Raw genomic sequence first — 27,993 nt, 5'->3', positions numbered from 1 at the left:
AAGCGCCATAAAATGGCCGCCGATGGCCCGGAAGTACTTCTCGATTCTACTCGCGCCCCTCCGTTGTACCCTAAGCCATTCAATTTTAAATTCGACTTTTGTTGCTCCAAAGGGAAAACACGATATTAAAAGGCACTGATATCCACCCAAAAAGAAAAAGGGAAAGATAAACTCTTCATCGACTGCGAAAGTTCACCAGCCCCTCAGTGCTGAAACCCGGAAGCGATTGTTTACGCTTCTCACGCGGAAGGCTGCAGAGCATTTAATTCCCAATTCCAAATTACAACTCTGAAAAAGGTATAACCGCCTTTGTTTGTTATAATTTAGTCGGCGTGTCGATTGTACAAACCGTTAAGTAATTGGCGTGGTATACGCTTATTAAAAGACAAGAAGCTCAATGTTTAAAATGGCGGCCAAGGCTGCGAGGAAGCTGACTAATAATACACGGGAGCGCGCACGTAACATGCCACAGGCACGCCAAAAGAAGCAAGCAAAGATAGAAGTGCGAGGCCAAGAGGGGAGGTGTGGCTGAGACGGACTGGTTAAGGCTGATTTTTTTACTGCGTCTTCGCGCTGAATGAGAGCCTGGGATTGGGGGCGGGGAAGGTTTGCTGTCTTTTCAAGGGAGATATTTGTCTCAATTTGGGGTAGTTAGTTCAGTTTGGGGCAGCGGTTCTGGCTATTGAACTGTATTAGGCGTAGGTAAACGAAAGAATAACCACACTAGTAGCAGCACCATGTTAACATTTTCAAAGCCCACTATCAGGCCTGATTATCAGACACCCTGTAAGGGTCAGGAAAACTTATTTAAAATGGGAAAAAAGGATATTCTGCTGTACAGTATTTTGCACCTTTACTCCAAGGAGGAGGACTATGCAATGTTTTTTGAGGTATAAAAAGATGGCAAGTTTGTCTCATTTTCTAGGTATGATACAAAACAGTTTGCCCTTCTAGGTGGTTCCCCCCCAATTGTCCTATTTAAATACCAAGGTGGATTGGATTCCCCCCTCCCCCAAAGACTTGCTGGTATCACTTGCTGTGGGCCGACTTTAACAAGAAATTTGTGCCTCAAAAGTTGAGGCCTGAGCTTTTTATTCTACAGGCTTGATATATGAAATATTTCTTGCCACCTTGATTTCTTTGCTAGTAAGGAAGACAATTTCTCCTCTTAATCTCCAATCCTTTGCAACGTAAATGGCCTCTTTTATCCCTCTTTCAAACCAATGTCCTGTTTATCCAAAATGTGAATTTTGCTGTCTTAGAAAGAGTGGCTTTGTCTTTCAAATGCAGATGGACCTTGTCCTGATCTCCATCTTATTTGAGAGACAAAAGTTGCTACCAACAGACCACTACAACCACATGGAATTAGCATAGCACACAAGCCAACTAATGTCCTTCAAAACATCCTAAGCAAATCAAAAGATTCAGCAACCCCAGAGGAAAAAACAGGAGTCATCTACAACATATGACTGCAACAATTGCTATGTAGGACAAACAGGCAGAAGACTGGCAGAATGCATCTGTGAATATCAACTGGCAGTCAGAAGACATGAAAACACTTTAATTTCACAATCTATAGACAGACTTAACCATAGTTTTAATTGAAAAAATGTGACCATCCTAGACCAAGCTATGTTCAAAAACACCTGGGAAATTCTAGCCATCATTAGACACAAAGACATTAACAGACTATGCAAAAGAGACAAGAAATCAGTCAAAAAGGGTACAAAAAGACCCAAGCACCTCTCCACCAGCAATTAGCACCCAGATCCGCATATATTAACTCCAAGATTAACAGACCAACAATCAGGTAAGCATTGATGTTACCTAGTTTGGGTAATGAAACATCTGCAAGAAAACAAGCAAGCTGAGAGAGCAGCAAGGATCTCTTAATATATATACAATATATGTACACCGAGAGCATATGCACCAAGACCAATTCCTTGTGTCTCCAATGACACTTGGCCAATAAAGAGTTCTATTCTATATTGAGACTAACTTTTGCACACACTCATTTTTACATAAAACATGAGGTTTCTTAAGTGTTGTTTGTAGCCATCAAAATGGTTATCACCATGTATGAGGTTGGCTGATGTTTCTTAGCAATTTTATTTCCAGTTTCTATTTCTTTTAGTCCAGTATCCTTCCGAGGTGGGTAAAATGAGGACCCAGATTGTTGGGTGCAATATGCTGACTCTGTCAACCGCTTTGAGAGGGCTGTAAAGCATTATAAAGCGGTATATAAGTCTAAGTGCTATTGCTATTTCATATATTTTAGAGCAGTGGTTCCCAAAGAGGGCGGTACCGCCCCCTGGGGTGGTGGTGGGATGCCTTAGGGGGGCGCTGAGAGGCAAGGGGGCTGGCAGGGGGTACTAAGAGGTGGCAGGGGGGGTGCTGGAGGTGAGCGGCAGGGCACAATTCAGGGATGAGAAAAAATCCCACCGCCGCGTTCGAGGCAAGGATCTGCAGGATCATCCCATTGACTTGCATGCTCTGGTGCAAGGAGCTCCGCCCCGAACGCAGCGTTGGGAAAGAAGAGCAAAGCCAGAGTGGCTTTGCTCGCCTTTTCAAACATCCCCCTGCAGCGGCATTCCACCCCATTTGAGCCCCTTGCACCAGAGGCACCTGCCAAAGCAAGTCCGAACAGAGCGGTGCATGAAGTCGATGGGGTGAGCCTGAGAGGAGGAAAGAGAGAGAGAGAAAAAGAGAGAAGGAAGAAGAGAAAGAGAAAAGGGAAACAAAGAAAGGGGGATGGAAGGAAGGGACAGAAAGAAAAAGAAATAAAGAAGGAGGGTGGGAGGGAGGAGAAAGATAATGAGATATCTATTCTAGTCCAATCACCTGCTCCAGCAGGGTTAGAAGGGAGTGTGTGTGTGTGTGTGTGTGTTCTCCTTGTAATTTACCAATGCATTTTGGTTTTGCCTTCTTCAGAATTGGCACTGTAATACATTGGGGAAAAGTAATTTTTTAGGGTGGAGATCTGCTCCAATGGATCCTGTTTAAAGCCAAACAAAATGTGACAGCTTGCCCTCGGAAGCTGTGGGAGTGCCATCAGTTGAGACCTTCAAGAAGAGATTGGACTGCCATTTGTCAGAAATGGTGTAGGGTCTCCCGCTTGGGCGGGAGGTTGGACTAGATGACCTACAAGGTCCCTTCCAACTCTGATTATCTGTATCTGTATCTGATAGTCTTGGCCATGTTTCGTCCATAAAACCTTTAATTAATAGAAGCCAAAGATGTTTCAATGTGCTAGCAAAGATGTTGGCAAAGATGTTTCAATGTGGGAAAGGGCCTCTAAACTAGGCGTCATTTCAATCTGATGCATCAGGTCTCTCTCTCTCTCTCTCTCTCTCTCTCTCTCTCTCCCCTCCATCCCTCCATGCCCCCCCTTTCTTTGTCCCTTTTTCTTTCTTTCCCTTTTCTCTTTCTTTTCTTCCTTCTCTCTTTCTCTCTTTTCTCTCTCTCTCTCTCTTCCTCTCCCAGGCTCACCCCATTGATTTGGTGCACCACTCTGCTCGGACTTGCTTGGGCAGGTCCCTCCAGGGCAGCGGGCTCAATGGGGTGGACCTGCGGGGCCGGCACCTAGAACGCGGGCAGTGCCGGCATGTTTGAAAAGTAGAGCAAATCCAGAGGTCAGTAATTTTTGCTGCAAAGAATCACAAAAGCTTCTGGGTTGTGCACAAGAAGGGACACAATTCAGGCAACATAAAATAAAGAAATACAAATAAAACAAATCAACAAGAATTGGCAAAGCATCTCTGATTAGATTTTATTCACTACTAGAATCTAATCAGAGATGCTTTGCTGATTCTAGTCCAATGACCTGCTCCAGCAGGGTTGGAAGGGAGTATGTGTATATGTGTGTGCATGTCTGTCAAAACTCCCAAAACAGGTCAAGTAGTTCTGGGGAGGCCAGTCATAAATTAGAATACTTGCTAAGCAATTGGCCATTAAGTAAGGACCACTTGCATTTGATTTGCCAGTCACCAAACCACGCTCATCCAGTCACGTGACCTGCAAGCCATGCCACCAGCCACGTGACCAGCAAACCATGCCCACCCAGTCATGTGACCAGCAAGCCACGCCCACCCAATCATGTGACCAGCAAACCACACCCTCAAATTAGGCCATGCCCACAGAAATTTCAATCCTGCACCTGGGTGGGGGGCATTGAGGATGAGTTTGTAGCACCAAGGGGGCAGTGGACTGAAAAGGTTTGGGAACCACTGTTTTAGAGTCTTGGTACACTTCTCTCCCAATTTGGAATAATTAAATGGCTTCTAGTCTAACTGTACCTCCCTATTCAATTTTTTAAAGAGAAATCCAAAAGATCAAAAGCTTTTGTATAATTAATTAAACTAAAAATAAATGTATTTCCCATTATCCACGGGATGTTAAGATTATGATTTTCATTGTTTGCCTCTTGATTTTAACTTGTATATCTAGCAACTCTAAATATTGAACTCTGGATTGTTAAATATTGATAATTGGCTTTCCTGTATGTGAGAAGTGCTAGTTTGAGCATTTTTAAGCAATTATTTTTCTTCCTGTTGGAATATAAATCAATTATTTCCAGTCCTTTGGCCACAAAATTGATGTTAAAATGTTTACCACTACACTAAACTAATGTGGTGATTAGAATTAAAGTAATGTTAAAATATTTTTGCAGATATTTAATGAATTAAATCATTTTTTTTAAAGTCAGAGCAAAGTAAGATATTTGAAAATAGTATTGAATGAATTTTTCTCAGTGAATACTAGGAAATATTTTTCTGATGAATTAATACAACAAAACAAATACTAAACTTATGTACCATAATAATTATGAACTAGAATAGGAAAAATACATAAAAATGAGGGACATGATTTAAAAGAATGGTCCCCAGACTGATAACATTCTGTTAATTCACTGAATCAAAGTATATTCTTATTCAGCAGTTCTATTGTCACCAAAATTTTTGTGGGAGATATAGTTTTAGTCTATTTGAACCAATGTTTAGTTCAAAAGTTGATAATAAAGTAATTTCTAATTCAGTGGGAGTGTACAGCAATAGTGCACATTATCCAAGCAACTAAACATGAAAAATTTATAGTCCATAATATAGAAATAAATAAGGAGACGAAAGTCTATTTTATTTTCTTGAAAATACCTCATACTATGTTCAGTTTAATACATATTTCAGAATTCTAAAAACAGTATAGGAGATACTCAGAATACTGGGAAAGCTGCCCTTGTTTTGATTTTAGTCTACAACATTGATTAATAAATTTTGAATGCCAACCTAAAAATACCTTATAAGTGTAGGTGTTATCTTATACTGTTAATGTTAACTAACTACAGGTAACCCTTGATCTATGACCACAATGGAGCTCAGATTTTTCATGGTAAGGCATGATGATTTTAAGTTGACCAGCCCAGATTTTATGACTTTATGGCAGTCATTAAGTAACCATGGCAGTTCTTAAATTAATTCAGCAATTGTTAAGTGAATCTATGAATGTTTTTTTTTTGCCAGAAATCTACTAAAATAGCTGAAAACTGGCAAAAAAAGTTATAAATTGTGGCCACAAGACTGTAAATGTGAGTTGGTTTATTTATTTATATTTCCTATATTTTAATCTTCCCATCTCCCTCAGAGGTTGCCAAACACCCAAATGCACTTGTGACCATGAGTATGTACATGTGCAGCCATCAGAACTATGGAACTAGCTTGTAGTTATCTTGGTTATTTGGAGGGGTGTGTGTGTCGTAATTTAGAAAAGTTGCTAAGTGTCAGGCCCTAGCACCTAGCTGAAAGATGATATAGCGAGATACAATAAAGTCCAATACTTTATTTGCTTACATCTAGTGGACAGAATGTTACCATTTAAAACTATAACTTTTAATCTGTTAGATATGAGAGATTCTAGGCTGTGGGTATCCTGAATCTCTTCCCCCCCTCCCCCTTTGCAGCCCAGAAATCTGCAGTCTGTTCACCTGGGCCTCTCTCTGGGAAAGCTCTGTGCTGCCAAGGCCGCCCGCCCCCCCCCCCCCTTCTCCAGATGCACATTCAATATTGAATCTAGCATTTGGATGTCAAAATTTGAAATGAGGGAAACCACAAATGCATTGATATGATTGGATTTAGTTCTCATGAGGTTTGTCTTACATACTACAATTATATATTTATTTGGGGTGTTACCTTTTTTCTTGAACTGCATTATTTTAATGACTATGATAGTAACATTTTGATTGGGAAGGTTACATTCATTATTATATAATTTTTAGTATTTATAATAAAACAATTTGTTCTCATAGATACAGGTTACAAGTGCTATCATAAATAATAATGAGGTTTATAGAGTCCGTTGATTTAAGTGGGACTTAAAAGAAGCATTAATTTGTGACGTACTCTTTTCAGACAAGCTTAGCGACAAACTGACACTTAGGTTCAGTAACGATTCAAATCATTTCAAGGTTTCCCTTTATCATATACCAGATTATTCAGAATTGGCTTTTATCAAAATTTCCTGACAAATGAGAAAAACAAAATGTACAGTCATTATTATCTAAAAGGTATTTTGTTCATGCTTACACATATCACTGAGTTTTTATTCTGTAGCATTGCTTAGAAATGCTTTCTTTTCCTTAGTATATAGCTCTTTGAACTGCATTTCCCAGAATTCATGAGTGCTTTCCCACCCTCATTTGATCAGCTGACTTAATTTGTAAACTGTTCTCTATTTCCTGTCTGGCATGAATGGAAATAATTGCCGTAGCTGTTCCTTTTATCAGATAATTGGTGTCCAAGTCAAAATCTGATTCCATTACATGGAAGATAAGTGAAGATCTGAGTCAGAATGTGTCTTCTTTGCTTCTTTGCATCTGCTGCTGTTCTGCATTTTAAAGGTAGAGACTCTTGATATTTTTTCATTCCTGTTAGTTGGTATTTTCTTCATACTTTGTTTTTTCAGAAAACAATTATTAATTCAGTAATGCAGAGTTTGTGTTCTTTGTTCCTTTCTCAGAAACTTAAAAAAAGGAAGAAGCTTGAAAGACAGATGTTAACCTATGTTTTAGTCTGACAATATTCTGATAAAACACAATATGAATTCTGAATTAAAAAAACAGTTGAACATCATTGTTTTAGGAATAGCGTTCATGTTTATGTTCACTGCTTTCCAAACATGTGGAAATATAGCGGTAAGAGCAAATGTTTCTTTTCCCTATATCTATGAGCATTGACTGTCTTCTTAATGAAACAAAAATATATATTTCAGAATGTAATATTCTCTTGATGTTTGCAGTCCTTTTCTTGCCATTTCTTTTATCTGTTATTATAACGTATGGAATTTCTTGATTGCTCAAAAAGCATAATTTTAAAAATGGAATCCTCTTTCCTCTTTGCTGGCAGAAATGATAATTCAGACTGCCTGGAAGATCCTTTCTTGGGTTACTTCTAAAGCATGTCATGATCAGTTGTCACTAGCCGTGTTAAACACCCTGACACACCCATCAAACATTTCCATTCTAGAGACTTTGATCATTCTGCCAAAGGCTTCATCATTCAGTCTAGTTCTAGAAAAATAAAAATGGTGCTTGTGATTGTCCAACTTTTCACCCAGAGATTCAATCTTATGCCAATCCTGAAACACAGGAGTTAATTGTACAGTATTTCATATGGGGTAATTTTTAATGAGAAATTATCTTATTAAAATAAGGAACCCATATCTCTAGATATAAAACTTTATTAGGAAAAAGGGAACAACGAGTAAATGTAATTGGAAAGAGAATACCTCTTGCTTAAATGTAGTTAGGCAGCCTTCTGTTCTTCCTTCTTTTCCTTTTTGTCTTGAGCAATATGGAGGATAAGGCCAGCCTTGGCTTTGCATAGGCAAGCTAAATGTGCCATCTCTGGTGTCCTGGGTCTAGCCAATAAATCAGAACATTATCTAGAAGCTGGAGTTGCCTTCTTTTTGACTCTTATGATGGAATGATAGAGACTTGTCTAGTTTTACCATTGTACAAAAAGATTTTTGGTAAGAATTTTTGTGGGGAGGGGAGTATGGAAACAGTGATTTTTGTCAGTCAGGCCTCTAAGCATGATGATTTAAGGGTACTACAATGCTGTAGCAAAAACTAAGGATTTATTACTTGCCACATCATGGTTGCTGCTACAGATGCTCCTCATTTTATCTCCTATAGGCAAATGCAGATTTGGGCACACTTCTTTATCAAGCAATATGATGTTTTCCCCTTAACAGAAGAAAAGTAGATATTAAAACTAGTTAGATTTTTTACTTTTGTTTACTTCCTAATGTAACATTCTTTGATGCAAATTTAATTTAAAACAACTTGATTTACTTAGGATATTAATTGCAAATACTTTGACCAAGTAATTGTAAACAGGCATATTTAATATTTGTATTTATAGTGACTTCCGGGTGTGTTTTGTATTTTAAAACTTAAATACATTTTAAAAACAATCTGGATAATAGTTCATATTGTTAATCATTTTAATGTATCTTAATGTATTACAGCAAACTGTTATTACAAATTTAAATCATACTGATTTTCATGGAAGTGGCTACACAAGGTACTTTATGCTTGTCTTATTATTATTTATTTAAAGTAATTTATATGCCAGCCTAACTCAACACAGGTAGCTTACAACTTTAAAAATCAAGAATATAAAAACCCAGACCTCTCCCATTCCTGGAGCAGCAACATTCCTGGAGCAGTAATTTATTGAACATTTTAACTTGTTGCTTTTCAGGTACATTTTATGACTAGGTTCAGGCATAATGGAACAGGATAAATTCATTTTATGAGAATGAGAAATGATAGACATGTCAGTTCTTTCTCATTATCCTTTTTTGTGTGCCAGTGTTCAGAAATTCTGGCTTTCAGTTGTAAATTAAAGATCCCAGTGAAGTTCAAACTATGATTTGAATAAGACAGGCTAATAATATATTAATTTTGGCTTGTTTTCACTAAACCTAGTTTAAAAGAACTTCCATTTAAAGATCTAGGGGAATTACAATTAATTTTACTAAGATCAAAAATATTACTATTATTTGTGACCTCACCCTAGATATGCTGTACTTAATCATTTTTCCTTTATTGTTTTTGTTAAGCCTAAAAACAGGTAGAATTCTAATTTGTCTCTGAAATCTCATCGCCAGAGGAAGATCATTTAAAATAAACATGATACACAAACAGTCCAATTCCCATGGATAAAATTTGTGTATGGGTTGGGGAGAGATGTAAAAGAAGGTAGCTTGCATCTTCATGTAAAATAATTTTAGATACAGCACCTATGTGAATTAGTGTAGCAATGTGGTAGTACCATGGTGCTTGAAAAAAATTGATGTGGTTGTGTATATAAAGTGTGTATATTGACAGATTTACCAACTTTATCCATTTCCCCCCAAAAAACAGAAATTCCTCCTTACTGCTCTCTTAGCTTTCAACTACATGTTAACGATTTACTAATCATTGTTATTCCTTTGTACAGTATGGCTGTTATTTATGGAGTGTTTTCTGCATCAAATATAATTTCACCTTCAGTGGTTGCAGTCATAGGACCACAACTTTCCATGTTCATTAGTGGTATCTTCTATAGGTAAGTAAAATTGCCTCAATTCCGGATATATAATTTATGCTGATTTTCATTTACTTAGCTGCATCTAGAAGACCTGTTCTTGTTTTGTATATAATTGACTAAATGGGAAATGTATGATATATGGTAACTATTACTGTTTTAGTAGTTGGTGTTAGAATAGAATCATAAGGCTGGAAGGGATGTTGGAGCAGTTCTAGTACAATTCCCTACCCATGCCAGGAGATCTTATATCATCCCAGACAAATGTTTGTTCAATCTTTTCTTGAAAACTTCAAAAAAAAGGGGGGGGGGAGGGGAGCAGATCCAGGAAACTGCAGACCAATCAAATCAGCCTGCCATCAATACCTGGAAAAATCCTGGAAAAGATAACCAAGCAACAGATCTACAAACACTTAGAAGTAAGCAAAGTTATAATCAGAAGCCAATATGGATTTGTCAAAAACACACCATACCAAACAAATCTTATTTCATTCTTTGACAAAGTGACTATATTAATGGACATAGTGTACTTGGATTTCAATAAGCTAGAAAAATGTGGGATAAACAGCATCAGTAGTAGATGTATGCTGCCAAATCACACTCAACGTGTAATCTCCAATGGAACTACATCCATATGGAAGAAAGGAAGCAGTGGCGTACCCCCAGGTTCCTTTTTTAGGCCCAGTACTTTTCAATATCTTCACAAATGAGTGAAGATATCTCCCACAAGATGAGGGAATAGGAGGGGAACTTATCAAATTTGCAGATGACACTAAGCTGGCAGAATAGCCAGCACCTCAGATGACAGACTCAGGATCCACATGGATCTCGAAAGACTTGAACACTGGGCCCTATCCAACAAAAAGAAATTCAGTGTAGAGAAAAGTAAGGTCTTATACTTAGGCAGGAAAAACCAAAGGTACAGGTACAGATTAGGTGAAACCTGGCTCAATAGCATTAAGTGTGAAAGGGAGTCTTGGAGTCCTAGTGAACAATCACTTAAATATGAACCAGCCCTTTGTGGTAGCAGTCAAAAAAGCCAAAGCCATCCTGGGTTGCATTAAAAGGATAGAACCAAGAACACATGAAGTACTAGTACTGCCTTATAAAGCCTTAGTAAGACCACACTTAGAATACTGCATCCAGTTTTGGTCACCACGTTATAAAAAGATGTTGAGGCTTTAGAAAGAGTGCAGAGAAGAGCAGCAATCCCTGCATACCGGTTAGGGGCCTGGAGGCTAAATCATACCAAGAATGGTTACAGGAATTGGGTACAGCTAGTCTAGTGAAAAGAAGGACTAGGAGTGACATGATAGCAGTATTCCAATATTTGAGGAGCTGCCACAAAGAAGAAGTGGTACAATCTATTTTCCAAAGCACCAGAAGTTAAGAGAAGAAACAATGGATGAAAACTAATCAAGGAAAGAAGCAACCTGGATTTAAGAAATAATTTTCTAACCAGTGGAACAGCTTGCCTTCAGAAATTATGGATGCCCCATACTGGAGGCTTTTAAGAAGAGACTGGACAGCCACTTGTCTGAAATGATATGCTTGAGCAGAGGGTTAGACTAGAAGACCTCCAAGGTCCTTTCCAATTCTGCTATTAAATATGTTAAATATCTAGTTAAGCAGGTAAAGATAGGACTTAGAATTAATTGGGAGAGGTAAAAACAACTGAAAATTAATCAAGTACAGATTATTCCCAACTAGCGATAAAAGTTATTTTACAAAGAACTGTGAGCATCGCATTATGCATATTAAAACTATTTTCTTTTCAGCTTATATATTGCCATCTTTATCCAGCCTATTACCTGGAGTTTCTACACAGCTTCAGTTTTCCTTGGAATAGCAGCTGCTGGTAAGCTCTTCCTCTCAAGATGCTCTCCATTTTATGAAGGAATTTATTTTGCTTTTGGTGGAATTATGAGATTTGGGTGGATTCTGAGTAATATGGACCATTTTATAATTTGTTTCCCACACTTTTCTCATTTTCCATTGAGTGGAATGCACGCAATGCTAACAAGGTAGTAAAATTGTTCTTAACCATTAGAAACATTACATAAAAGGTAAAGGAATCTCTAACCCCAACCCACCCCCGACACAAGCAGTGGTGCTTGGAATTACATTTTCCCCCTCTTAAGGCACAGCACATTAGGCAAGAAATTGGTACTATGGAATTCAGATTTGCTAAGCACCTCTTTAACTTGTCTTTGTTCCCAAGATTACAATGATATTCCAGCTAAAGTTGCAATCACTTTGAACAATACTCTCTGTAGTTTATAAAGTATGCATTATATAGGTTTGTTGTTGAAAATGCAAAATAAGTATCAAAGAGATTCATATTCCTTAAAAGTTTGTCAATTATTGGAGCTTCAATTATTGGAACACTGGCTAGAATACCTTAATATAATTTTAATACTTAATAGGGTTAGCTGTAAGCATTTGTGAAGCAACCTTGAGATGCATCCAAATACATGATGTTACTGAAAACATTTTCAGATACCAATATAAATGAACTTTAGAAGATTTCTTTTCTGTTTACATTAATTCTTCTTACATTTGCAGTATTATGGACTGCTCAAGGAAATTGCCTAACAATAAATTCAAATGAAAACACAATTGGCAGGAACAGTGGAATTTTCTGGGCATTATTGCAGTTCAGGTAAATAATTAAACTCTTGCTTTTGGTTAAATCATATGCTATGAAATGAAATCAAAATTCACAGACTGCAATGGAGTCCTCTCCCTTTTGCATCTCCCAATTGACCCCTAATTTATTCTGGAGGCTTGGGAACCCACTAAATCATTTTTTAGGCAAATAAAAGCTAAGGGAAGAAGAAATCACCCAATACCAGAAAGTGCACTGCTGGTGCTAATATAAAAAACCCTTTTCTGGGAAACAAATATGTGATTAGGCTGTCTTTAGATATTTAAAGCAAGATTGTGGAAGTACAACTTATAAACTGAACTGTCAGTTTTGGAGCTTACACAGAAAAAATGTGCTTTCTGGAATTACAGTTCGCTTCAGGTTCTGCTTTCTGTTATAATTATCATTTAAAGAGTCCTAAATGGGAACAAGAGTCACTGTGTCTCATCTGTGTCATAGGAAAATATTTGAGGGCATTCAGAATTTTCCATGATTTTATTATAAAGTAAGTTAGTGAGTATGAATAGTATGTTCAATTTAGAACATATTTTGTGCCTGGATCGCTTAGATTGCTTTGACCTAGACCAGGAAAATTGAAATCCAGCTTCTACTTTAGCCAATGAACTTTGGTCAAGCGTGGGACTAGTCCCTTGTTCTCTACCTCTTTTACATGATTCTAATGAGGATGTTCTTGGGTTGGAGTTGCAAATTGTGTATGATATCTGGTGCTTCCTGAAAGGAAATTGATAATTGATACTTATTAAGCAAAATAGGCAAGATGGACAGCAAGCAAATTTAAATAAAATAATCAAAGGAGCTTAGAATAAAGATGAAACCATCTTTCAAATCGGATAAAATAATTCAAAAGCAATACATCAGTTAAAATAAAGAGTTGCTAAACAAAAAAGCAGGGGTCTGTGTTCAGCACAGCATCGCCCTGACAGGTGGGCAGTGTCCAGCAGCACCACTAGGAGCAGCAGACCTCACCACCCAGCAGTTAACAAGATAAAAAATGATCACAGAGTATGCGCCATCCAAAATAAAATGTTCTTTATCTGTTTGTATAGATAGAAACAAAAGGGTTTATTATCAATGACCACTGCCATTACTGCCTTGGGAAGAGTGTACTGGCAAAACAAGGGTGTAGTGCCTAGAGTTCAGATTTTAAAACCCTATGAATTTCCAAAATAGGATTCTAAAGATACTGTAGTTAAACAATGTTTCTTTAAATTGAGATCAATTGGTAACTTCATAGACACGTTTCGGTAGTTTTCTGAGGAATAATTCCAATTTATTTCCCATTATTTCTTTAAAGAGATATTTTGATTTTCCCAGTATAGCTTGCAGCCATCTGGTAGTTTCTGCCCAATACTTAAAGATTAAAGTAGTTTCTGCCCAATACTTAAAGTTTCTGCCCAATACTTAAACTAAGCTTACTTAGTTTTTCCAGGTTAACCAAAGTCAGCTAAGTTCTGCTGCTCTGGTTCATGGATAAATTGGTAGCTTAACCTAGCACTTTAAACTGATTCCAGAAACAAGTGGTTTTTTTAAAAAAAAAATCAACTAGATCTAAAGGTGGGAAGGAGGGAGCCACAATTTCAAAGGTTGCAGGAGGAAAGTTGTGTTCATTCCTACTTTTAATTTTTAAATCAAATGCAGAATTTCCTCTTCAATTATTTTAAACTTTGCAGTTATGTCCTGCTTCCATATATTGGAATTTTTGTTTCCATCATTGGGATCAAATTCCTAGGCTGCTTCTTATTGAGCCAAAATATCCATCTACTTTAACATTTATGCTGTGAATTTTCCATGATTGTCATGGAAACTTCTCTTTGTGTTGCACTTCAGTTCTCATAGTTGCTAGCTGTTCTGACCAAAAGTCCTACTGACAGGGACTATGGGAATTGAAATCTAAGTCACCAGTGGGCATTAGTCTGAAGAAGGCTGATGTAATAAAAGAAAAACCTGCATATCTTGGGAAGATCAGCTCTTACTGTTTGGAATCTACTTGCAATGCCAATATAATTTACATTTTACATATAAATCCCTGAGATTATTTGAGGTTTATTAAGATTTCAATTTTGATTTGAACTATAATTCACCTCTTTCTTATATAAAAATAATGCATTAACCACTAGTTATCTTCTGTTTATAGCTTGTTTTTTGGAAATCTCTACATATATTTTGCCTGGCAAGGGAAAACTTACATATCAGGTTGGTATTGTTCATGAAATCCTTTGAAGCCTGTGTATTTAGCCTACTGTCTCCATCACTGATTTTTTACAATATCTCACTGAATACTGTACAAATCCCATTTTAAAATATGTTGTGTTCCTTGATATTTCATCACCTACACCCAGACAAGCAAAATAATTCACTGTCTCAGCAGTTAGATAAGAAGAGGAAAAATTTGTGTGGAAGCATTGTTTTGCCTGAAATGGACAAGCAAATACTCTCCCACTCTTCTCATCTTTTCCATTTCCATTTCCATTCTATCTTGGTCCAGCCAACTACCTATAAAGACAGCTGGGTGACTTTGGGCCAGTTACTCTCTCTCAGCCCAGCCACCTCACAGGGCCGTTGTTTGGGGAAAAATAGGAGGAAGTTGTGTTGAATATACTTGCCACCTTCAATTATTTGTAAAAATAATAAAGGCAGGATACAAATAAAATAAAAATTTAAGCTACATCAGTGCAGTTTTGTTCACATTTTGGATGGGGTAGGAGAGACAAACAATTGTCTCATGCTATGATGTTACCTGTGCATTGCACAATGATTTAAGATATTCAACTTATCTACAGTTTGCTAAGCATTTATTTGAACAAGGTTTTGTGATTTTCATATTAAAAATTAATCTATATTGACCCTGGATAATGTATGAAGACTAATGCCAATTCTTATAATTCATAATAAAACATTAAAAAGGAATCCTTATTTTTTTCTCATTCCCTAATCTTCATTTTCTGCCTTGTGACGGTTCTTTGTGTTTCAAGGACTGAACACAGTTCAGTGAAGCAAAACTGTACACAATGCTTTATTGCACACATGCATTCCCCATCACAGATTATTGCTATGGATAAACTCTATCCTAGGATTTGCAAGGTGATGTTGCCATGTAAATACATTTTTAATACTCAGGCCGTTATACTCAGTCTTTTAATACTCAGATCACATAGAAGTCTCAAATTCTTTTAAATAGCATACAACTTTTGCCTTTCCACCCAAGTTCCTGCGTTAGTTAAGATGGAGTGCTATTTTTGTGTAGTTGCTTCTTTCCTAGTTGGTATTGAACTCTTTCCTAGTTGGTATTGTCTAAAGTTCCAGGTTCCAGGCAGGACTCCCACCAGGATTGCTTATCATTTTCTCCTATTCACTCTTCCCACTCTGTCTTAGTATTTGCTTTCTTAAGCTCAAAAGACTGGATGAAATGAGGCTGCCTCTAGATATCAGCATGTCCTTGAAAACACCAGGGTGTGGTTCAATTAATCAGGCATTTGGAACATAGACTTATATGCCTGTGCGTACTATACTTGAGGAAAGTGTGTGTGTATTAGTGTGGGCTTATCTGTATGACTGCAGCTACTTTTGAAAAGAGCAGAGACTTCATTCTCTCAGGGGCCTGATTTTTATCTCAATGACTACACTGTATTGTAATTAAAAATGTGTATCTATTTTGCGGTGCCATTCAATTCATCTAGGGCAGGGGAGTCAAACTCAAGGCCCGCTGCCTGGATCCGGCCCACGAGGTGTTTAAATCTAGCCTCTGGGGCCAGCCTGGAAGTATCAAAGGACCAGCCCGCGGTGCCCCCGCACCTTGTTTTCACTCTCCAGGGTCTCCTGCAGCACTCTGCTGGCCAAAAATGGCCAGAAAAATGGCCAGAAAAATGGCCAGAAAACAGCCCAAACACCGCCTGAAAAGGGCCTGAAAATGGGCCAAAAAAGGGTGAAAAATGGGCTGAAACAGGCCTGAAAACAGCCAGCAGAGTGCTGCAGGAGTCTATGGAGTGTGAAAACGAGGCGCAGGGGGCGCTGCGCACAGACCCCCTGCACCCTGTTTTGGCTGGCAGGGTGCTGCAGGAGGCATCCGCCCCTTCCTTCCTATCTTTCTTTCTTTCTTTCTTTCTTTCTTTCTTTCTTTCTTTCTTTCTTTCTTTCTTTCTTTCTTTCTTTCTTATCTATTTATTTATCTATTTATTTCCTAGTAATTGCCTATTAAAGTGATTAACTCCATGATCATATAAAACAATGTTAATATACATAGTTATTTTCAAATACAGAATCTTAGTTTGATTTGTGAAAAATTACTGACATTTGTTACGAATGTAAATTTTTTTCTGTACTTTATATTTTGTTTCATCTGAAAAATATCCTGAATATTTTGGTAATTTTGAATGATTACACAGTTCGTTGAAGAAGGTATAATACACTATTTTACTTCTTCACAGAAAGCGACCGTAGGACTGTCTTCATCTCTTTGACAGTGATCAGTCTAGTGGGCACCGTTTTGTTTTTTCTCATTAGAACTCCAGAAGAAACAATTTCAGAAGAAGAGGAAAGCACTGCTGAAACCATTGCAGATAACATGTAGGTGCTAATGGCTTTGTCAACTATTTCTATTCTTTTTTGAATAAGAAATGATGCTTGTATTTAATGCAGAGAGGCATTGTAACTAGAAAACAATCCATTTGCCCCAGTTACTCAGGGTAGGAAGAATGCTTAAATTTAAACTACAACTGCAAGATAATTTACATGAAACTACATACCTAATTTATGTAGGAAAATTAATTTGCATTGATATATTTTTATGTTGCACGATACTGGGCAGTTTGATAGGGGGAATTCATGAAAAAAAAAAGTGATGTCAAAAGTTTAATGCACATATAATTTAGGTTAATGGCTTATTTCTGAATCAGTATTTCCTATGTTGATATTTTAACTTTTTTAATGACAAATGGTATTGAGTAAAGGAAAACATTGATAATGATGCAAAATAATGATTTTCTTAATATATTACATATTTTTTCACTTTAAATAAATACTTGTTTTATCAGGTCTGGCCAAAGTAAAACATCAAGGGCCATGGATGCAATAAGTAAGTAAAAGTTCCCAGGGCATTTTGATAAGTTCAGCAAGAGTCAAGTACAAATGGTTACAAATCCTTCTTTCTTAAGATTTCCCTCCTCAAGGAAGCAGAGACATAATGTTAGTAGCTATAAATCTTGTAACATTGACTGTTTTAGGTGCAGCTGGGCTAATTGTTTATCCTGCTTTGGCTCGCAAAGTTGGTATAGTCCACTGATTTGTTAAGCTCCATAGTGTACTTATGTTCAAAACTGTGAGTACCACCAGAGAAGAGCTCAGTATCATTGAGGGAGAAAGGGGTATTGAAATCAAGCTCAGTTTCCCATTTTTGAATGACAAATCAATGAAGATTCTCATCACATCAAGTTTAATTAAATATTTTCATTTTGCATTCTCTGTAGAAAGATCGTTCAAGTTGTGTGCAACAAAAAGGATTTTGCTACTTAGTGTCACAACAGCCTATACAGGTAATGTGTGCAACAAGAGTGAAAATACCAATCTTGAAAGTTTATGCAGTACATACATTTGTTATATCTCTTATGTTTTTCTAAATGTTTTCAATCCTGTTCAGTCTTTGGTTTCTTCATGAAAATCAATTAATGACATTCCTTTTTGAAATTATTGCATGAATTTATGTCACTGTAATTCATGGGGCTGTGAGGAAACTATGGATAGTCCTTGACTTATGACTGGTCGTTTAGTGACTGTTTGAAGTTATGGCAGACCTTTCCAAAAGCTACTTTTTAAAAAAAGTTTTATTGTACAGTTTTCCTTAATTTACGTAACTGTTCACAGTTATACAATGCCGTTGTGTATTGGTTTCATAAAGTCCCTTTTTTCCCTTCCCATCATGTTATACATCCTAATTAAAATTATCCTGTAATATAATTTCTCCATCATATCATACATCCAAATTATCTCTATAAGCTACTCATGACTTGGTTCTGAAGTTATAGCCACTACAACTCCACCACAGCTGCAGCACCCCTGCCTATCTCTCCCACCAGATTCCTCCAGGTGTTGCTTGCTTCCCACCCCACTGGGCTTCACACTCTTCTCCTCACTTACCTTTGGAAGATCTCTGTAGCTCAGGTTAGGGAAGGAGGCAGGCTGTTATTGTGGGGCCACATGATACAATTCTAGAAGTGGCCACCATTTTTCAAGTAGCTGTATTGAATTACGTCAACTTGGAAAATGGTGGCCTCTTCCAGGATTGCACCATGTGGCCCAGCAACAGATCAACTTGCTTTGCTGCTCTAACCTGAGCTCCAGAGAGCCTCAAAAGGTATGTGCATGATGGGTGATTCAAGGTGAAGATGATGATGTTGGACCTAGTGGGGTGGGAAGCAGCCAAGGACTGTAGCAACCCCAAAGGGTGGGAAGTGGAGTTTGGAGTATCTTGGGTAGGGGGGAAGACCTTGGGAGCCCATAGGAGCGCCTGCACTAAGTCTTCCAGGGCCCCCCTCGGTATACCTGAAGCACCCCATGCTGTCTTCATTGGGGGCAGCAGGGCTGGAGGATTGTAAGTGAGGTAGTCATGTGGGTGTATTACTTAATGACCATCATGACTTCCAACCATAATTGGCATATTCCATTACGGTCATGCATCAAGGACTACACACCTGTATAGAGAATGTTCCTAAGAATTCTTTGCAGCTAAAAACTATTTTTAAAATGAAGTGCTAATTGTTAAAGGGCCTTCTTTTGGACAAAACTCCCCCAAAATCAAAGTAATTTTCTGATTCCTTTGTATTAAAACCCTATAAGTCAACTTGACAATCCGAGCACCAATACTTCCTTACTATCTACTGCTTCTTTCTTTAAAGTGCTATACTGTTCGATTTCGCATACACTGTGGCATAAATTAATAAAACATTTTTATACTGTGATCAGTTTGAAATGTGATATCTACCCAGTTTGTTCCATTTTTACAATTTTATTTTAAACTGAATTATAATATGTTTTTATCTAGGATCTTTTTACATTGCTGAAATAAATCTTTGAAGTTAAAGGAACATCTTAATTTTAGAAAGGCATAATCTAGCTTTTGATAATTCATGGATATTTTATACTTACAAAGATATTGAATTAAGAAAAGTGTTATAATTGATCTCAATAAGTAGCAGCATCTACTTAATGGTTGATTTCAAAAATGCCAAGCTGTATTAAATCTGTTGAGCTTGGATAAGAGTCTCTAGGAAATCACAGTTCTATCTTTCACTGGGAAATTGAAAAAGAAACATCCTATATTATTGCCAAGAAAACTTCATGGACATGTCCAAGTAGTCAGCATGTCAAGTTTAACTTGTGGAAGTCTTTAATTTATTTTGGAATTGAGGTGTTGAATTTGGGGAATATTTATGGTAAAAATGCAATTAATTCAGGCCCTCATGATCTGTCAGTTAGCAAACAGCAGGGATAGCCATTTTCTTTATTCAAAGAGGCCTATCCTATTCTGAAGACTGTAATTTGGGAACCATAGTATTGTGATCCACCTATACAAAGACAGTTAATGCTCTACCATCAGGTGGTATAAAGACATTGCATATATTGAATGTTCTTGAATGTACTAATATGTTACTTATCTGCGAATTACACTGTTTTATTTATTTATTTATTTGTTTGTTTATTCATTTATTTGATTTGATATAAGAAAGAAAAATAAAAGAAACAATAGGACAGGGATGGTAGGCACGTTGGTTATGCACGACCCCTACAGACCTCTTAGGAAAGGGGTGAGGTCAGTAGTAGACAGTCTAAGGTTAAAGTTTTTGGGGTTTGGGGAAGAAACTACAGAGTCAGGCAGAGTATTCCAGACATTGATCACTCTGTTGCTGAAGTCGTATTTCCTGAAATCAAGTTTGGTGCGATTTACCTTGAGTATCTATTGTGTCTATTGTGTGCTCTTGTATTGTTTTGGTTGAAGCTAAAGTATTCATTGACAGGTAGGACATTGCAATGTATGATTTTATATACTATACTTATGATTTTATATACTATACCATCTATATATCTATATATCTCTATATATCTAAGTTCTGTTTGGTTTTTTTAATTGAGTCTTGCGAGGACTCATAGGGATATGGGAATTTTGCTAAACAATTATCATTGAAATATTTATTGAAAGTTCCCCTGAAAGTGTTTTACTTAAGGATAAATACTTGCATATAATAATGCCTGAAATAATGTTGTTTTTCAAGGGCTGGAATTAACATTCTTCTCTGGAGTATATGGAACTTGTATAGGTGCTATAAAGAAATTTGGTGTTGAAGAAAAAAGTCTTATTGGACTCTCTGGTATTTTCATTGGCATTGGAGAAATATTAGGTGAGTTCAAACAGCCTAAAATAATAGAAAATATTTTCTGATATTTAAATAAATAAATTTGATAAATAAATGTAATCAATGAATACATTTATATAATATGCATGTAGATAAAGTAATTCAGCAAAGAACTAGATAGTCCAAAATTAATTGTTAAATTTCCATTGTAGAGGAATGACCAAGTAGGCAGGTTTCACTCTAAGTAAGTTTTCCTCACAACTTTACCATTGCAAAACAAATGAACAAAGGCTAAACAAGACCCTCCCAAAGCATTTTCAGAGGATTTCTTGTTTTGATTTATTTTTGCTTTAAATTCATGAACAAAATTGTCTGACATACTTATTCTTTGCCTTCATCCTTTTGTGTCACTATAGAATATGTGAGTTCAGTACATTGTTCAATATAAAAAGCAGACATATTGTTTTGATAGAATGACATGGTTCAGTTATTCCAGTGTAATGCTACCATTAATGTAGTGCTGTTCCAGTTTGCTATGACACCAATCCATTTGTTGGCCAATACTCTTAATTCATTGTAACACCAGTCAACCTATAACCCAACACTGACAGGGCAAGGCACTATATATAAACAGAGAGCAAACCCTACCCCCTTTTAGCACTGATGACGTTACCTAGTTGGATAATGAAACATCTGCTAGAGAACAATCAAGCTCAGAGTGTTTTAGAGATCTTACTTGACATGTACTAGTATGCACTTACTGAGTCTCCTTAAAGAGACAGTGCCACCAGCAGATTACGACAGCTGAAAATATCTTCCTTATGGATGATGGTTGGTAATAAAGTGACAGCTACTGGAATTTTATAATACTATACTGTTAAGATAGGTTCTAACTGTTCCAGTTAAGATACTTCCTTATTGGCAGGAATCCTAAGAAACCAGTCTTCAAGAGAACACTTTTCTTTTAACATTTTTGGTAAAAAGCTTGTTCCTTAATTTACAACGAGCATCTGCAGTAAAGAAAGCAATTTTCTGTATGGATAATAATTATATATTTACTGTTACAGGTGGAGGAATCTTTGGCCTCCTAAGTAAGAACAACAGATTTGGCAGGAATCCAGTGGTGATGTTAGGCATTGTTGTCCATTTCATAGCTTTCTATTTGATCTTTTGTAATATACCAAATGATGCACCTATTGCTTCCATGGAAGGAACAGATAGCATTGCATTCATGAAACCAAGGTATATATTTTTACATCTTCCATTCATATTATTCTTAAAAGACAATTTGTATGTGTGTGTGTTTACAGAAGTAGTAAATAAAAATGTAGCTAATTCACTGAATTTGGAATTATTGCCCATATGTGGCAGTTTTTTCTTCTTGGTCACAATCATTTTACTATAATGAACTACCAGCATTTGAAGATCATTTTGTTATGTTTTCATTGTCAGAATGAAAGATCTAAGTTTGAGATTCCTGTATTGTGCTACTTTTTTGCATTTGTGTTTCCCTATTATAGACTAGAACTAGAAATTTTATAGACTTTTATAACTGGAAATTCTTAAATCATATAAGTTCTGTTTGAAGACAGGGTTGGGGGTTAAACTTTTCTCAGGTGAAACTATTGCTAAACAACTGGAATTCAGATACCTTAAGCTAATTTCTCCAGTCTATTCTGAGATGAATTATGAATTTTGATTAATATTCAGTATATGGTTTAATGGTCACAAACTGCAATTTAATCAAAGTGATAATAGAAACAAAATATAGTGTCTATATCACATGCACAAACCCTGAAATGGCACAGGATAATTCAAGAAAGATTTGCACTTCTCTGCTGCAAAATGGATGGATCAGAACCCATTTGATTCAAATACTGGAACTCCATAAAGTTAGACTGATCAAAAGGCACCATAGCAAAACAACAGCAATCTTTTTCTGTTTGAGATAAAATTCGTGACAGTGTTATGAGAAAGAGGCATATTAAGTTTGATTATTATTGGGTCTTACCTGAAATCAGCATCTTTAAAAGAGAACACAATTAATAGTCCCAATCAAAGCATATTGAAGGCTGGAAGAATTACAGGAATCTAATTCCATTGTTGTCCACTATTTTCAATTATAATTTTGAGTTTATTGTTTATTGCTTCTTTATTTTAGCAAAGAAGTGGCCATTTTTTGCAGTTTCTTACTGGGCTTTGGAGATAGCTGTTTCAACACTCAACTTCTTAGTATTTTGGGATTCTTATATTCTGAAGACAGTGCACCTGCCTTTGCTATATTTAAATTCATTCAGGTAATATCTATTTCCAAGTGGCAGAATCAGATGGTAATGATGTTTGGCGCCTTTTCGTCAGTTTTGGACTGACTCCCAGCAACTGCCTGGACCACAGATAGCCCTTGGCTTACAACAGTTTGTTTAACATTTGTTCGTTTATTTGTTCAAAGTTACAACAGCACTGAAAAAAGTGACTTATAAACAGTGCTCACACTTACAACTATCATAGCATCCCCCCTCAGGGTCACTGGCACTTAGCAACTGGCATGCATTATTACATAAATTTGGGCATGACTCCCTTAGTAACTCCAGCAATGGAAATTCTAGTCCCAATTGTGGTTGTGAGTTGAGGACTATTGTAATAATTGCAGTTCTTGGCAAGATTTTTTGGAAGTGATTTTCCTGATTTGTAGGGCTGAAAAAGAATAACTGGTCCATGGTCACCCAACAGGCTTTGTACCTAAAGTGGGGCTAGAAGTCATAGCTTCCCAGTCTCTAGCCTGATACTACTAAACCCAACTTTAATTATCTTCTTTCATTGGGTAAAATGTCTCAGCAGGTCATTGCATTTAGCCAACCTTGTCTCATTTGCTTACTAAGTACAATTAGACCTGCTAATATTGTCAAGGAACTACCAGAAATCCCTAGACTGGGCTAACCCCCACCCACTATTACCATATTCTGAAAGTAGTACCATACTATATTGCTATATAGTTGCCAAAGAATTTTATGGATCTATTTAATCATTAGAAATTGAGCATGGCTTAAAGGAAACTTTGCCTTTTGTGCTAAGAAAAAAGGACAGTAGAATTAATTTTTTAGAAAAGTTCCTGTGATATTATCAAGCAAAACTATAAAATAACAGTTGGGTTGTGGCAGCAAAGAATGCATACGCAATAGTATATTTTATTTGTTGTTCGATATGTATCCTGCCTTTCCTCCATCAAAATTATCCTGGACTTCAAGGTGGCATGTTTATATAAAAAAATTATTTTAGTATTTTTGCAACACTGTCTCGTATTTATTTGGAAGTAATTGCTATTGATCTCACTTACTCCAAATTAGACATGATCCATTAATACTTTAAATGATATTTATTTAATGAAATGCAAAATTGATGTATATCAATAATGTTAGACCATTCAATCTACAATTTGAAATACTGGAATACTGGAAATGCTGCATTTTGTGTACACAAACAACACTATCGCAAGAAGCAGTCTGTATATTGGACATGTCCAGTTTGGAATAAGTGTATTTGCTTCTACAAAGAAACATGATTAGGAAAGCTTATGTTCCAGTAATTAAAAGTGGAGGTGGAATGGCATTAAAAATCAATGTCTATAACTCAAGTTGACTTGTCATTAAGATTGCATTTACAACATGTTTTTTTTTCTTTTCAGTCTGTCTGTGCAGCTGTTGCTTTCTTCTACAGCAACTATTTGTTTCTTCAGTGGCAACTTCTAATAATGGCAGTTGTTGGATTTTTTGGGACAATTACGTTTTTCACAGTGGAATGGGAAGCAGCAGCCAGAAGTACAGGTTATCGCAACATTTCATAAATTCAGTGTGGTCATCCTGAAGCACCTTTCCAAACCACAAGTTGATTGGAAAGACTATGGAATACAGATGTATTTAACACCACAGTTCTAAAAGGTTTTATTCCCTTATCAATCAGTAGTGATGGACTACAATGTGGAGACTACAATGTGGAGAAAAAACCCTGTAGAGGGGACAGAGAGGCACTCTTTTTTAATCAGGTCTACTTGAGCTTAAGAATAGCCATTATGGAAATTCTACTATTGCTTTTCTTTTAATGCACACGTGGTTATCAATCAAATTCATTAATCAAATTCACTGAGACTTGAAACTAGATATAGGATTGCAATCTTACCATATGTATTTTTTTTCTGTAAAATTCATCATTGTGCATTTCTAGTAAGAGCATATGGAAAATGGAAAGTGAATTTCCAATTGAAATAAACACACTGTATTTTACATGTTCTGACAAACAGTTCTGCATAGATTACAGTTCGGTGGAATTGAAACCTAGAACATTTTGATTGTTCTGGGTTTGCGTTGAAACAATTCTGGAAGAGTCTTAGAATCTCAAACACTTTGCCCAGGAATATTTTTCTTTTTCTCTGCAAAGATTGTATATTAGCCTGCCTGCTGATTTCCTCAGGGTATTTCTTTTCCTACTCCCCCTTAGGTGCCATTGATTTCTTTTTCAAGGGTGACATATCTATCCTGGTTTTTCATAGGACCTTTCTTTGATAACCTCCCCTAAATTGAAGCCACTGATTTCCCTGCCTGATTTCCCTACACTTGCTGATGTCCTTAGCATTTTCCTGTCGCCTGTATCTGAAACATTTCTGCTAGAGCATACATGCTCCAGGCCTGGATGTGGGCCACCCAAAACAGAACACTTCATATATGGAATGTTTTGTATCTACTGTACTTACTTTGTATTGGTTTGCTGAACATCATCAGAGGAGCCAAAGTATAGCACTAAAATGCAAAATAAGGATGCATTGCCTTTTGGTAGTTGGTGTTGCACTGAATGTTGATGGTCATATATAGAGGTAAGGTTGGATTTCTGTGGAGTGTTTTTATTGTTATATACATATTTTAGAACTTCCTAATGTATTTCTGAACTCAAAATGGTGAGAAACTCTCATTGGTCTTCAGAAACCACAAGAAGAAAAGACTAAGTCACAAAAAGAGTTCACTTAAAGGCCTAGTAGGGCCGTTTATTGCCCATCCAGAACAGGGACAAGTATGATTCTTAAACATTAATTAGATTAGCAGTTTATAGCTTCAGTTCATTATACACTCATTTTAGTGCATATTTTCACTGGAGGGGCAAGCACTCAAATGTTATGAATGTATATCTATTCTACAATATCTACAAATATTTTGTCAGGTGCTAAGCTGTGTAGCAATTCTAAAATGTTTGATTGATTAGTTAAATCAAGATGATTTTTCTTGTTTTAATTCATACTTGAATCTGTGTATATTCAAACTGCAATCAATATTCACCTGGGACTGGGAGCAAACTTTAGTGAATGGAGAGGAGCTCCTTAAGTCAATTGCACGTAGGATTGGCACTGTAATCAGTTAAAACGTATGGTGGATTTAGACGTTCTTTGATTAAATAATAGACATAAATTCAATTTAGCTTTTTGTATGGAGTGCACTTTGCTTCCAAAGAGTTGTCCAATCCCTGGGAAACTTTCACAAAGAATAAAGGACAACCATATGATTGAATCTTCTCCCCCCTCCCCGCATTGCTTTAATTGAGGAATATCACAATCTTATCTAATTATAGAACTCAGTAAGTCAGGGTTTGGCATTCTCAATGCAGAACATGTCTGAAGTCAGCTATAAGGGAATACAAAAATTGTGATCAGTTCTAGAAAAATGTGGACATAGAACTGTATCTCAGTTTTGAAAATAGCATGCTTCAAAACCTCGTTACTGCTACTTTGTGTATAAAATAATATTTTTGCTTACCATTCTGTTGAAACAGTACTATGTGGAGAAATAGTACTACATAAAAACAGTGAATGGTTTCTGTGTTTAGTATATGCTTTCTTATTTGTATATATAAGATCATGGCAAAATTGATACTGAATGTAATTTATTTAGTAGTCTAGCCATAACAGCTATTCACTTTTAAGAGAGACATATCTGTCAATGCTAAGTGCTAGGGGAAAGTTTTGCCACTTAGCAAGGCAATTTTTATTAACAGATTTCAAAGTGGTAGCTTGTATGCAGGAAAAAGAATTACAGAATTGATTTTACTTCATAAAGCCAGGAACATTAAAATCTTTCCAATTCTGACTCCAGGTGAAGATTGCAGATGACAGGGTAAATTGATTTGTTCCTTAGATCCAAACAAATAATTGCCAAAAAAACCCTAAAGTAATTTTAAGCCAAACTATTTTCTTGTAAGCATCTCTTTAAGTTTGTAATCCAGCATCATATTTGTGGATTTGAGAGCTAAAGATGGTCAGAAAAAATTAGGAGGATATAGAAATTTAGGAAAAGATATGTAATTGAATTAGAAAGGAATGAGACAATTATAATATAAGACTGACGAAATTAAAGGAAGGAAAAATTAATGAGAAATTGATAAAACAGTGATGAGATATGAAATTGAATACAAAAGATGAGTATGTAAATGAGATTATATCTGTATGGAGGTGTGATAACCTGGAATCATGCTGTTCTCTAAAAAAAGATGTTCTACTTTTATTATGTTTTATAAAAACTCAGATAAAATTTTTACAAAAAAAAAGAAAGAAATTATCCTGATTAAAAAACAAAACAGTTTACCTGTAGCTTGACCTAGAAGTGGTTATTTGTGTCCTTGAGATACAGTTTTGATTCTGAACATTGGTAGAAAGCAAAACTACCAAGAACCTAATGATGCTCAGCCTTTGTAAAGATAGGAAATTAGTGCCAATATTAATTCCATCTATTCAGGTGATGTAGAAGCTCATTAATAGAGGCTGGGATATTTAAAAAACTCCAGTTGATTGAAAAATGACTAGGTTGAGCAATTAGATAGTAATATACTGTATATATTTAGTTGTTCCAAATGGTTATGTCCAACTAAATGATTTCACATTTTGATTTTGTTGATATAGTTGTGTTATCTCTAGATGTTCATTTTTTTAAAAAAATATGAAACTATCAGTTACATGATATGGCTTGAAATACTTCTTATAAATTAATATTGCTTATTTTTATGATTACAGAAATAAAACAGATCAATAAATAAATTTTGCAAAAAACTTCAGAGGCTTTTAATGTAAATGTACTGTATGCGATGATTACGCACATTTTAAAAATGTGTGGTTATTAAAAAATAGCTATGGAGCTGTATTGTTCTACTAACCTGTTTCACTTTCTTATTTGATAATGGCCTTAATTGCCCTTAATTTTATGCTGGTTTTAAACCATTTTATAAATAGTGCTAATGATAAATGGAATTCTAACACAGTGGCATTTTAAAAACTCATAAAATTTATTTTTCTAAATTTCAAAGTTGCTTATAAAACAAACAATAAAAATTGTCCTGATGTCTAAAGTGAAGTCAATATGCTATCCCT

At 36.1% G+C, this 27,993-nt stretch overlaps 1 protein-coding gene across 1 annotated transcript; it reads left to right on the top strand.

Moving 5' to 3' along the window:
• The first annotated feature begins 67 nt into the window (after positions 1-67).
• On the top strand, positions 68-26,120 carry MFSD11 (major facilitator superfamily domain containing 11). The gene is made up of 15 exons (XM_026702065.2): positions 68-297; positions 6,776-6,889; positions 7,009-7,183; positions 8,521-8,576; positions 9,498-9,605; positions 11,363-11,442; positions 12,150-12,246; positions 14,387-14,445; positions 16,677-16,815; positions 17,283-17,323; positions 17,715-17,780; positions 20,514-20,639; positions 21,662-21,836; positions 22,756-22,891; positions 24,277-26,120. Exons 3-15 carry the CDS (start codon positions 7,088-7,090, stop codon positions 24,433-24,435), a joined length of 1,338 nt encoding a protein of 445 aa, XP_026557850.1. The 5' UTR covers positions 68-297; positions 6,776-6,889; positions 7,009-7,087; the 3' UTR covers positions 24,436-26,120.
• Positions 26,121-27,993: the final 1,873 nt, after the last annotated feature.

The sequence above is a fragment of the Pseudonaja textilis genome, chromosome 2 (genome assembly GCF_049901715.1).
Source record: "Pseudonaja textilis isolate UNSWEBS1 chromosome 2, rPseTex1.2, whole genome shotgun sequence".
Classification (NCBI taxonomy): Eukaryota; Metazoa; Chordata; class Lepidosauria; order Squamata; family Elapidae; genus Pseudonaja; species Pseudonaja textilis.
The sequence above is the reverse complement of the archived record's forward strand: the minus strand, read 5'-3'. Positions and strand labels throughout refer to the sequence as shown.

What these genes read in the sequence shown, in the direction of transcription:
- MFSD11 (XM_026702065.2), top strand. Translation starts at nt 7,088, where the DNA reads ATGAATTCTGAATTAAAAAAACAGTTGAACATCATTGTTTTAGGAATA. An exon ending in GAAACCATTGCAGATAACAT is followed by an intron (nt 16,816 to 17,282) that starts GTAGGTGCTAAT and finishes TTGTTTTATCAG; the next exon opens with GTCTGGCCAAAGTAAAACAT. An exon ending in AAGGGCCATGGATGCAATAA is followed by an intron (nt 17,324 to 17,714) that starts GTAAGTAAAAGT and finishes CATTCTCTGTAG; the next exon opens with AAAGATCGTTCAAGTTGTGT.